The following is a 12,712-nucleotide window of genomic DNA, read 5'->3' as shown; positions in this document are numbered from 1 at the left end:
GTAAGGTGTGTTACTGTCTGCCTAGAGGCGTTCCCCAAACCAGGTACAGGTTGCTCTCAGAAACAAAGACAGCAACCAGAATGCCAGCACTTTCTCAAAAGCCCCTATCCAAGCCCCAGCCAGTTAGCAAAGTCACATTCCTAGGGCTGGTGAGCAAGAGGTTGGGGGCTTCAGCAGATGCTTACACGGTTTCTGGACACATCTTAAACCTCCATGCAGAGCTTCAGTTGGATTAAGGTGCCAATTTTACTGGGCTACTGTGGGGAGAATTTCCTGGGTGGGGCTAGCTACTGAGAATGACAAGATAGCCATGATTGTCTTGACCATGAGTGTGGTAAACCTCTCAGTTTCATGTATTTCATTACGACGATTAAAAAAATACCACCAAATTTGTTGCTATGCATTTGCAACGTCCCTCGTAATTCGTGATACTTGTGATTCTCAGCACTGCCCTTGAGTACAGGAATTGCAAACTGATTACTTATAGTAACCTGAGCTAAAGAGGAATAACCACCTTGAATTCTTACCATGAAAAAGAGACCTATCTTGGGAACTTCATAATTTCAAAACAAAAGCTATCAATTCTCATATACTAAAAGTCACACACAACTCTATCAAGTATCACAATGTTTATTGATAGATACAAGTATATAAAATCAGGGCATGAACATGACTTGATAAATTAAGTAGACTTAATTTCAATACTATAATAAGAGGGACCAATTCAAATTCTCACCATTTGTTTCACACCCACAAAAACCACTTCAAGGGCATTTACGATCTCTCAAAACTGATCAGTTTTGTGCAAGTAAACCATGTTTCTTTTAAAAAGACTTGTGCACTTGCCCAGGCTCAAGGATATTAAAATCTAGCACATAAAGCCCATTACTAGAGGTAGAAATACAGGCAATATACTATTACGGCAACAACCATCAATTACAGTTAAGAATTTTTCTGTAACAACCAAATGGATAATCAAATATTGCAACAACTCAAGTATTACTGAGCAAAGTGCATTTCTACAGTATTCAGTGTTGCTATTCAGTTTTCTAACTTAAAACAGCCTATGATAACTGGCAGCAAAGAAGGTCCTTGCAATAGACTGCCTCTGCTTGAGAACTTATGATGTAATTATTGCATGCTGCTAATATACTATCTAAACATTAAAGATACTCCTAAAATATTTGATGGTAGACTATGATTAAGACATTACACTACAAAAAACCTTATGCAGAAGGAAATCCTAACTGACGTGCTTCTGCTTTAAATATTGTGAAAACATTACAGCGGAATGAATTTTCGCAGTGGTTAGGTCAAATGCAGTTACATCATAGCAACAGTATGTTTTGCACAATTTAAGGCTTTGGCTGGTTCTTTTAGTCAGCTTCTTCCTCTGATTCTTCTTCTTCAGCAGTTTCTAGCCAGGTTAGCCACTGATTCACCTATAAATTTGTAATTTGACAAAATAAGCAGTACTTACAAAATATATAAAAACTCTTGGCAGAAAATTTTGATTCTGTGTCAAACGAGCAACCTGCCCGAGGACGAAAGTTTTAGGTAGTATCACACACATTTTATAATTGCAAACAGGCTCCAAAACCTGCATCTGTATAGTAACTAAGTTATTTTAAAGAATGGCTCATTATTTGGACTTGTGGTAACATACAAGCTGTTTCTGGCCAGTTAGCTCAGGTGTCATTCTTTGATACTGCTCCCATTACACTTCTGGACTATTTTTTAACGCAGGACAGTAGCTCCTCCCAGACTTAAATTTTATGTTAGCGATGCTGGGGAGGGAGAGAAGTGGGACAAAGAAGATTCCTATAAACTAGATTTCCAACCCTACCGCTGAATTATAGGATCAGATTCCCTCAGGACAGGACTACGGATAAATGCCTGAGAGTGAGCCTCGAAGCCAGCTGTGAACCTTAGGAGTAAAGATACTATAGACTAGTACTTCTCAAAGCCTCACCCCTGGAAAACTAGTATGAGAACCACCTGGGCTGTAGACCACACACAGACCTACTCAATCAGAATGAACAGAATCAGGCCTAGAACCTCCTCCTTTCAAACTACTCTCCAGGTGACTTATGTCCACTGTGTAATTTCCCTGGCAAATTCCTCCCTAGGGCTAGAATTCCAGATGGTAAGATAGAAAATCATGGCATAAGAAGTCAGAAGCAATCTCATCTTTACTAACATTTAAAAAAAAGTTTAAATCCAATTTTGTACAATCACCCAATCTTTCACCTTACCTACTCCTAGGATTGACGTCTTTTATTTAATACCTTTACCTCATTTTGCTGTTTTACCATAGCTTGTAACAGTGCAGAATAGCATGTACGTACAAATTACCAGGGCTTTTCTGCTTTTATTTCAACTTAAGAAAGCTTATTAAAGTATTACCAAGTAAAAAAACAAACAAAAAAAGTAGTACCACGTAACCTGAAAAAGCAGATCAAAATTTTGAAACAAAGATTTACCTGGAACAAAGCCTTGCCTTTCCCCGGAAACTCTTGGGTTATATCTTCTTTCCAAGCTAAGAAAGCTTCTTCTTCAATAATTTCCATGTCATAGAAGTGAACAAAAAAGCGGAGTAACATGCCTAAAAGACAAAATGAAACTCCATTATTTAGTGTGCTGTTTTTAAGAATCACCCCTGACTTGCCACTCTTCTGCTACTGGTCCTCACCTTTTGGGAAGTTGCTGTTGTAGCAGTGCACCTGAAGAGCATAGAGGGCACTGACTTGTAGATCAACGTGATCGTGGAGGAATTTCTGCATTACTGGCTTGAAGGAAAGAAGCAGTTGTTTTTCCTGCTCTAACTGTTCTTTGGAAGGAGCAGAGGAAGAATCTGTTTCATCACTGGGCGGGTTTACTTCACTAGAAATGTACTGTAAGAAGCTGCACAGAAGGAGATCTTATTAGAACCCCAAAGTGAATTTTCTAGCTCAAGAAACAGAAAATTCTTAGTCCTTTGCCTTGTAGACTTTTTCCTAGAAAATAAAACACACGTTAACCCTGTACTGAGATGCAGACAACCATAACTTTATCTTACCTAGTCATTAAGATGTTCACAAATCCTTTATCTACATGAAGTTTGGGAGAGATATTATCTTTAATCCATTTATATATGGTTTGAGGGGATGGATCCAACTTTATTTGCTTTAACAGTTCCTTCTCCAATTTGAGGAGTGGGAATAAGAAACTCAGTCCCTTTCCTTCCAAGATCTCCAACATGCGGTCCTTATTCTGATCAATTTCTGAGGAGACAAAGCCATACCACCATCAGGTAGTTCATTTTACTCAGCTGGTCTAGGTAACAGCTGTACAAATACCCCAAACGCACTTTATGTAAAAGAATAGAGAACTAACCTAAGCAAACTCTCAATATTTAAATCAAATGAGAACAATTCAAGCACAACAGTCTCTCTTTATAAGGTGAAGTCTACCTGCAGTGATGCTTATTATCCACACAGGATAATCACACTGACCTGTCCAAATTCACTCAAGGTACTAAGGAATCTCTAAATTTAGTACTGAAACACAAAATGACACCCCCATTCTCTTACCTGGGAGCATTTTCTGCATATTGACCTTGCTTTGTTGGAAAAGCTCTGTTAACCATTCTCGATCTTGTAATTTAGCTAACTGCTGAAGACAAAGTAAGAAGAGAGGAAAATGGGTGCCACTTTCCAGTGGTTGAGCTAGTTCTGAAATGCTCACCAGCTCCGAAATGATAGCACGAGCTGCAAACTGTGCTAAATATGATTTCACTAAGGGGATGTCAACCTCCAGTTTAGGGCACTGGTCCAATACATTCAGGAAAGCCTAAGAAGGAACATATAATACAGTTAGTTTATTAGTTTTCAAATTTTAAAGGGAAGTTCTTACAGATTAAGGAATGTGTTCTACCTGCATGAAGTTGTCACTTGTGGCTATCCCTTCCTGTTTGAGTAAACTGATCAAAGAACTTGCTTTTTCTTTATCTTCATCACTTCTATCTAGTGATAGGATGATTACTTTGCTTAACATCTCAGGGAGAAAGTGTTTAGGAGCCCTCATCTCTCTAACACCATTGACAGCTTCATTCGCATTTCCACTATTCAGATACTCAGTTACAACAGTTTCCTGTAAAGAAAAAAATCCAAACATCTTCAGCATTTTCCTATCTCAAATACACTTTGTAAACTAGACTATGGGATTAGAGACTTACAGTTAGTTTAAGCAGTTCTTCCTTTGATGGTGGTGGCTTTTTACTAGTCTTGGCAGGCTTTTCCTGGATAAGTGGTGGATTAGTTTTGAGACCAAGCTGAGGTGTCTAAAAAATAGCAACAAAAAAGGCATGATTGTTTTTTTTTTAAAGGAGCTTATGAAGTTAGAGGGAAGACACCCATAAAGTCTTTAGACATCCTCAGAAAAGTACTGGAATAGAAAATGTGTCCTACTGCAGTCCATACCTGTCCCAGAGGTGGTGTCTGAGTGCGTGGTGGCTGTGCACTAGGAGGAATCATAGTTATCTGGGGCTGAAGCTTTGGCACTTGATTTTTATTCATTAGGAAAGATTGAGCAGGCCTCAGACTAATCTAGAATTGAAAACAAATCAAAAAAGACATCAAAGTTAATATTCAGTTAGCTAACAGATTAAATGCAACATTCCAACATCCTAAAACTCAGTATACACAAACATGATAATAAAATTTATGGCTTTCTCTCCAATAACTAACAATGTTACCCCATGTTTAATAGGTTTAATTTCTGGCAAGAAAACTAAAGATCTGACCCACACAAAAGTAAGATACTGTTATAAATCTTGTATTTGTATCAGAGTTCTCCAAGGATTAGCATCACTAAAATATTAAAACCCAGAAAATTTAATTAAGAGTTCAGAAAGTGTTTTACTTTATTCTTTAACTGTCATTCTATTTACAGGGAAGTCATAGTCACAATCTTGACAACCATTTTCCTTATTCCAAGCAAAGATTTAAGAAGTTTGCCCTCATATCTCATAATCTTCGCTCATAGGACGCTGGACATCCAAAGAAAGAAAAAGAAGTATAGAAAAGAGAGAAAGAAGGTAAAGAACTCCAGCATTAAGTCCTCTTAATAACGCGTCTTTTTATAATCATCGGGCAATAGATTTCTGAATTGACAAACTAAGGTATATAAATAACATAGGCAATTGTACCTCATCTGCATTAAGCTGTCCTTTCTTAGAAAACCGAGGTGGCATATCCTTGGACTGTCCTTGCAGCTGGGATAAGAGTCCCTGACTCTGGTTATGGTAGAGCTGGCTTAGCCCCTATTTCAGAAAGAGAGAAAGAAAGTCTAGATAAAAAGGGGTCCACAAATTATGATAATCAAGTATACCAGAGGGATGAGACCAAGCCATAAGGAAAGTTTAACTGAATTTGCCCAGAGAAAGTAAAAGATGAAACAAGGAAGAATAAAAATCTAACCTAACTATATCAAAGTGATGTGATTTTACTAATACTTTACTAATTTAAGGATAAGCATTTCACCAAGTTTGAAATTAACTGTTGCAGATGTAAATTTGGTTTAAAAAAACACGTCTTTAAGGTTTTCCAAGCCTAAAATATTTGCACTTTAAAAAAACAAACAAAAAAATCCAAAATTAATCTTATACATTGCATGATTTAATACTTGTTGCCGAAATATTCTTAGATGTTTTCTTACCTGGCCTTTCATAAACTTGCCTCCCATCTCCCCAAACTGCGACTGTGTGGGAGGCATGATGTGTCCCCCATGGCCGTTGAAGAGTTGATTTGAACGATGACGCCCCATGGTGGGTGAAAATCTATCCTGGATAACTCCTGGACCAGTACCAATTCCGCTACCTTAAAATACAGACATGGACAACTCTTTACAACCCTCTGATTAAAATGTTACACTGATTTTTTAAATGTAACCAAACAATTGTTTTGTTCAAAGTCACCTGGCATTTGTCCAAACATATCAGCAAGTCCTCCAAGTGGGTCCCTATCCATTTTCATCCTCGGTGGCATGAACGGTCCCTCCAGAAAGAAGTCACTTCTCATCCCTTGAGCCATGGGAGCAGGAATAAAGACTCCTAGATCCTTCAGAAATAAAATGAATAAACACTTGTTTCTAAACAGTACTCCACATAAAACCAAAAATTTTTACACTGGGGAAATGAGATGTACTTCTGGACTATTATAGAACCGTAATTTCTGTCAAATTCTCAAAGGGGTATACAAGGTATTAAAATCATTAAGCTCACTGGTAAGATGAGATAGCCTAAAACAAGTTTAAGAGTCTTTGTGCTATTATAAACTTAAAACCCACTAGATTAAAAAAGCAAAACTTACTTTTACTGCATCTTGACGGATTTGATTGATCGTCTTTGGTCCATTGTCAAGAAAAGCCTTGCGAGGAACCCAATGGTGTTCTCGCAACTCTACAGTATCCTTTAGTATAAAAATAGTTTTAGAGTTAAGTATTATTTTAATATTTCTAAACAAAGTCAGCTTATCAACATACCTAAAGGAAACCAGCTTTACCTGCAGCAGGAAACGAATCCTCGCTGGCAATTCCTTACTTAACATCAAGGAGCACATTCGGGCAAAGTACTGATCCATTAAGGACTGAAAGAGAAAATAAAAAATACACAATTAGAAGACAGTGCTAATGGCAAATGTATATACTATTTAAGGCTTTAAAACTTCTAGATATTATAATCAAGGCCAATGACTAACAACAATCCTCTAATCACAAAAATAAGCTGTCTGATTTGAATAAAATTAAGACAAGCTACTTACACTGTTTCTGTCACCAACACATACCTTGGCTCGTTCGTGGTCTAATCTAGGTCCCACTGTCCTCATTATCTGACAGAGGCACTCCAAATCCTCTCCCATATCTTTGAGTTGTACTCTCTTCTTTTTTTCCAAAAGCTACCAAAAGAATTAAAGGCCACGTTTGCAAATCTTTCTTGGTTTAGATACAACACTTTCCCCTAAGTTTGCATTTGCTCATATAGTTCCTATAGTAACCAGCATAGTACTCTTTATCTGGGCTCTGTTGAAGAAATCCCTCCAAATTGAGCAATCTTAACATAAGTAACCACTTCTACACCTACCTTGCAAAAACACACTGCATACTACCACATTTACAACACTGAATTAAGTTTTGCTGGCAATCTAAAATACTTAGATAGCCTACTAACACTCTCAGAAGGCAAATTAATTATAATTGACCCATTTCCCCTAAATGATGTATCCAGTGATCAATGTAAATCTAAATTCCCAACCATACTTACTGTTTTGATGCACTTATGAAGGATAGATTCATGAATAAGATCAAGCTTTCCAAGTTCTCCAATAAATTTGATGTTCCCCAACATCTTGATCTTAGCAATGGCTCTCTGTTCCTCCTCCTCAGGGAGGAGGGGATTTTCACGCTTATCATAGACTGAAAAAAATAAGAATAAAGTCAAACATTCAGAATTACATTGAACATATACAGAACTACCTAGTTTCAAATATAAATTCTCACCATCAACATTTCTGGTTCGGTTTTCAAATTCATCTTGTAATTTGGAAATTAGGAGGCGTCTGAATGTCTATTGGGAACAAAAGACATTTGTTAGGGTTTGTTAAAGAAACTTTTCAAATCAACTTTGAATAGGCAAGCAAACACTACCACTTACTGTGCTTTGCTTCTGTCCTGGTTGACCCTCTGCTGCTGGGCCATCAAAGTTTGGTGCATCTTCTGCCAATCGCAGACATAGCTGAGCATACAGTGAGCTATACTTTGGCTCTTCTAGGGCTTTGTCCACAATCTACAGAAAAAGTCATTTTAAAAACCTAAATACGATGTTATAAAGAAAGTTTTTCTCACAAGTTAATACTTCCGCGCAGCCTTAAGGATCTTAAATCTCAACAGATTTCCGTCAATCAGAGTATTGTAGACAAATTCTCTACACCTCATCTATAATTTGAGAATGCCTCTTATAGGACTTATTGTATAAGCCAAATCAAATGAGGCATGTAAAATGCTTTTAGCACACAGCCTTCAAAGATATAAGTACTAAAATGTTAGCTGTTACAGTATACCAGAAAGTCCAATTATATAGATCTCACACTAGTAAAACTCTCCTGCTTCAGGAATTGAAATTATCTAGATATCAAAACTATAAACAGATGCTGAATCATCCCAGAACTCATTTCCAAGACCAAATTATGGTGTTTTTCACAAAAGGAAAAACAAACCAAAAAAAAACCCACAATAACTTGTTGATACCCCAAGTAACCCTCTCAGCCCTCCAAGCACAGTATAAACAATTTTAAATTCACCTTAAATCTGATACCATTAAAAGTCAGTGGTTCCTTTTTTTAAAAAAAGAAATCACTATCAATCTTCAAATATACATACATCTAACTTACACCTTAGTTTTACGCAGTAACACAAATGTTAACAACAACAAAAATACCCAATTTGGATTAAATATTTTCCTCTTTCAGTTTAGCCAACATTTAACTTACCAGCAGTATGACCCCTTTAAGGATGAGCTTAGACTCTACACCCACATTGAGGAGCTCAAGGCATAGCTTGTCAAACTTTTCAGGAGTAAGCTTATTTAGTATGCTGGGAAAAAAGGAATGAGACTGTCAGCCAACACACAGAGAATTATTAAATTGAAAAACAGCTTTTAAATTATGTTCATTTTTCTCTTCCATCACCTCCCCCTTTAATATTAAGACGTATCTTCATACTCATCTAACCAAATGGATGTTGAAATAAACCTGTTATTTAAAATATATTATCTACAAACTACTATATACAAACAAAAATGACCTACTGTATAACACAGGGAATTTAATAGATCATAATGGAGAAGAATATGAAAAAGAAATCTTTATGTATAACCGAAATTACTCTACTGTATACCAGGAAGTAACACAACATTGTAAATCAACTATACTTCAACAAAAAGTAAATAAAAATTTATTTTCTATCTAACTGGGGGGACCCCGAGCTGTAGGACAAGAAAATTTCCTTACATCCTCTAAACCCAGGACAAGAGCCTCCTTGTTATCAAGGCTAGATCCAGGAGCTAAGACCATTATGTTCTGGGCATCACTGGGTTACACACCAGGCATAGGAGATATCAGCACAATAGGCTTGTGGCTTTTCACTCAATGACTGAAAGCAACTCTGAGCCCGAAATACTGATGGGCTGCTTTTCAGTTTGAAACTGTCAACACTGGCATTCATTAAAATACATACTTGGGGGAGTACCTTCTAACTAATATAACAAACACACAAAAGAAGTACAGCTAATCCATTCTTCCCTCCTTCAAGACAAAGGACAAAACAGACCTAAAAAACTTACCCTCTTACTTTCCTGAAGATTGCATCATGTCGTTCTTTTTCATTTGCGGAGTTGTTTGCTGCGGAGTTGTCATCTCGTCTAGTGCTTCGTGCAGGAATCCATTTCTGAGCGTTTTGCCCTGGGGTTTTCCCCAGGAACTCGCTAGTCAAAGTTAAGAGAATTATAATTAAGACAACTTAAAACACAGCACCCAGTCACGTATCAATTGTCATACAGATGAGAAATCCTTCAAAATAAAAAAGTTTAGGTTTTCTCAACTTCCCTTACAACTAAGCAACTCACAACAGTGGTTCTCAAACAATAATGTGGATCAGAATCACCTAAAGAGCTTGTTGGTGGTGCTAGGCCCACCCCAGTTTTTGCTTTAGTGGGTCTGGTAAGGCCTGATAACTTGTATTTCTAGCAAGCTCTCAGGTGATGTCAATGTTGCCAATCCAGGAGCCACACCTTGAGAACCAACATTTTCCAATCTCTCATGACTATATTACATACATACTGGGTTACTACTACAATTTAGCAAAGATAGTAACAGTTAACTTCAGAAAACATAAGTGAAAATAGTCCAGAGTAAGAGGATAAATTAGCAGTTTGAGAGCCTCAACTCACATTAGGTGATTTGGCTAAGGAATAATCAAAAGCTGATATTCTAAATTTAGGATAAGCAGCAGAAACCATGCCAGTTAAGATTACAATTCCTGTTATCCCATTGACATAAACTACACGGTTATGCATTTGAAAGACTGTTAACCTAAATTTATTATTTATAAAAGTCATTCTTTTTACATGTTTACTTTACCTGTTGCCAGCAGTCTTGGGATAGTGCTGAGGTGCACCCCTACTTCCTCCTCCGCCCGAAGAAGCACTATTTAAAAAAATAAAAAAAAACTTAAAAAAAAAAGTATACCAAGAACACTTCACTCAAAATGCATAAAAGCTCTCTTTAATTATTCTGCACTTTAGAAAGTACACCACAGATGAAGACTGAACTTGGACCCAAAAGAAACCAATTAATGAATTACATTTATTCTTCAGATGGCAAATGGAAGACAGCGAAAATTTAAGGGCTTTTAAAAAAATGTACATGACACATTATAAATTAACCTTGCAGTACATTAAGTCAGAATTACTTGGAGTGGTTATTGTTTTGATTTTGTGGTCAGTCTTTTCCTAACAGTTGCCAAAATAAATCTACACACACCTGAAACGAGAAGCACCCCCTTCTGCAATCGCACTCTCCACTTTGGCGGCTTGACAACGAAGAATCTTCAAAAGAATAATATTAATGGATGGGGTGGGGAGGGAAGGGGATGGGAGAAATGAAAAACCTAGAATGAGAAAGAGTACCGAAATTAGACACTACTAACATACAGATCTATAAGCCCTCTTCAATTATAATTTATTTCAGAGCCTGACACTGCAGTTGATTTAGCTTACACTGCATTGCAGATCTCATAAGACTGAAAGAGTGTACTCAAAACACAAATGGGCAGTAAAATTTTATCACCTGGAAATTCCCTTGTCTTAAAGAGCGCAAGAAGAGCCTCCACAGAAACTAAGAACATCTTAATTGCTGAGAACCAATCTTTGAAAAAGCCACATTCTGCTTCCTTCAAAACTGAACACTGAGACCAATACCAGAAAATCTAACTCTTAATCAACACGAGCACATTCAGGGTGAACTGTTATAGTTTTTCATGCGTCCTTGACGAGCAAAAGCAACAGACTAAAGGCTAACCCAAGACTTCCCCACGGTCCATTCCTCTAACCCGGCGCAGAGAGCATGCGGGAGGGCGACGGACCGGGTGCCCGGCGGCTGGCACTAGGCAGGCGGAAGACCAGGGCACAACATGGCAGCAGGAACCTCCGCCCCATTTTTCCCCTTACTGAAAACAAAAGAGCAGTGGATTCCTCCCACCCAGGCCCGAGTTAGGGAAGTGCTTCCGACAGCCTCTCGCGAAGCCGCTGGGGGCAAGCCTCGGGAAGGAGCGGAGGCCGCCCCCGCCGGCCCAGCGCCCGGCTCTTTGTTCTCCGGGCAGGAAGGCGGCCTCCTTCCCACCCGCCGCCTCCAGCGGGCCCCCTCCCACCCATAAATCCCCGAGGAACTGACAGCTGTCTCGCCATGGCCTCCCCCACCGACAAAAGCACAGAAACCCTCGCCGTGTCTCCCCTCTCCCGTCCAGGCGAGGCCCGCCGGGCCAGGCCCTTCGCTCCCGAACCAAGAGCAGCCCGGCCGCCCGCCGCCGGCCCCGGGGCCTCACACACCTCCTCCCCGCCGGGAGGCCGGGCTCCGGCACTCCTCCGCCTCGGCTGGTCCCGCGCCAACGGCCGGGCCCTGCCTGCCGGCCCGCGTCCCTCCCGGCGGCGTGCGCGCGGCCGCACCACGCTCTCTCCCCGTCCGAGCACACACGCGCCCCAGCCGGCCCCGCGGGAGACGGCCGCCGACAGCCACGAAAACGGCCGGGGGCCGTCAGGGCTGCCGGGTTCCTTCTACTCCGTCAGCAACGGGAAAGGAGAACAAAAGCGAAGAATTTCCAGATGCCGAAGAGCGGAGAAAAAGCTAAAAAGGGGTCGCCCCGCCCGGCTCCGCCTGCGGCCGCCATTTTGTGCCGCTGGAGAAGAAGCGGCCAGAGACGGCGGCCATTTTAGAGCGCTCGGCGGCGGCAGCGGCGGCGGCAGCGGCGGCAGTAGCTTCACTCACCTTCACCGAGAACTCAGCAGCTGCCACCGCAGCTGCCTCCTCAGGATCCGGTTGTCGGGGACGGGGAAGGGAGGGGAAAGGGGAACGGAAAACAAAAAAGGGGAGGGAAGGGGGAGGACGGAGTCGGGACCGGCCTGAAACAGCTCAGAGGAGTTGCTGCTGCAGCCACCACCCGATACTCGCCGCCACCTCCATAGAGCTCCGACTCACTGCTGGCGCTGAGGCGTGTCTGAAGCCGAACTTATCACTCTAGGGCAGCCGAACCCACCAGAGCCACTCCGAATGGCTCCTTCGCCACCCAATCAGCAGCCTGGATGCTGTCCGCCACCAATCGGCGCAGGGCGGCGGGGAGGAGCCACAGGGCCAAGCTCGGTTGCGGCGCAGCCCCGCCGCAGTGCGCAAAGCCATATTCGCGAAGGCTCTGAGTCTTAAGTCAGTGGCGTAAGGCGTACTGAGCGCTGTGGAGATGTGAACCACTTGCGTAAAGTCGTGGAGCTCTCTGAGTCTGCGTTGGTGTGGCTGCCTGGTCTTCCTCCTATCTCTTTGTTCGCAGAATCCGTACCCCAAGCTCGAGTTAAACGGGCCCCCTGCCCCTCTACCTCATTTTCTCAACCGGAGTGTGGGAAGGAAACTCGCCT

At 40.8% G+C, this 12,712-nt stretch overlaps 1 protein-coding gene and 1 non-coding gene across 2 annotated transcripts; both read right to left on the bottom strand.

Moving 5' to 3' along the window:
• Positions 1–614: 614 nt before the first annotated feature.
• On the bottom strand, positions 615–12,312 carry EIF4G2 (eukaryotic translation initiation factor 4 gamma 2). Its single transcript, XM_064492572.1, has 22 exons — positions 12,075–12,312; positions 10,575–10,701; positions 10,173–10,238; positions 9,377–9,517; positions 8,526–8,628; positions 7,691–7,822; positions 7,537–7,603; positions 7,301–7,452; positions 6,825–6,935; positions 6,543–6,626; positions 6,351–6,449; positions 5,957–6,098; positions 5,698–5,858; positions 5,189–5,302; positions 4,461–4,586; positions 4,217–4,321; positions 3,916–4,131; positions 3,573–3,831; positions 3,059–3,263; positions 2,693–2,904; positions 2,484–2,605; positions 615–1,442 (listed from the first exon to the last, which is right to left on the bottom strand). Exons 8-22 carry the CDS (start codon positions 7,382–7,384, stop codon positions 1,377–1,379), a joined length of 2,106 nt encoding a protein of 701 aa, XP_064348642.1. The 5' UTR covers positions 7,385–7,452; positions 7,537–7,603; positions 7,691–7,822; positions 8,526–8,628; positions 9,377–9,517; positions 10,173–10,238; positions 10,575–10,701; positions 12,075–12,312; the 3' UTR covers positions 615–1,376.
• On the bottom strand, positions 4,994–5,136 carry LOC116155519 (small nucleolar RNA SNORD97). The gene has a single exon (XR_004139407.1). It is a non-coding gene; the product is annotated as a small nucleolar RNA SNORD97 (small nucleolar RNA).
• Positions 12,313–12,712: the final 400 nt, after the last annotated feature.

This window comes from Camelus dromedarius, chromosome 12, assembly GCF_036321535.1.
Source record: "Camelus dromedarius isolate mCamDro1 chromosome 12, mCamDro1.pat, whole genome shotgun sequence".
In the NCBI taxonomy this organism is placed as follows: Eukaryota; Metazoa; Chordata; class Mammalia; order Artiodactyla; family Camelidae; genus Camelus; species Camelus dromedarius.
Note: the sequence above shows the minus strand (reverse complement) of the source record. Positions and strands in the feature narration are given on the sequence as shown.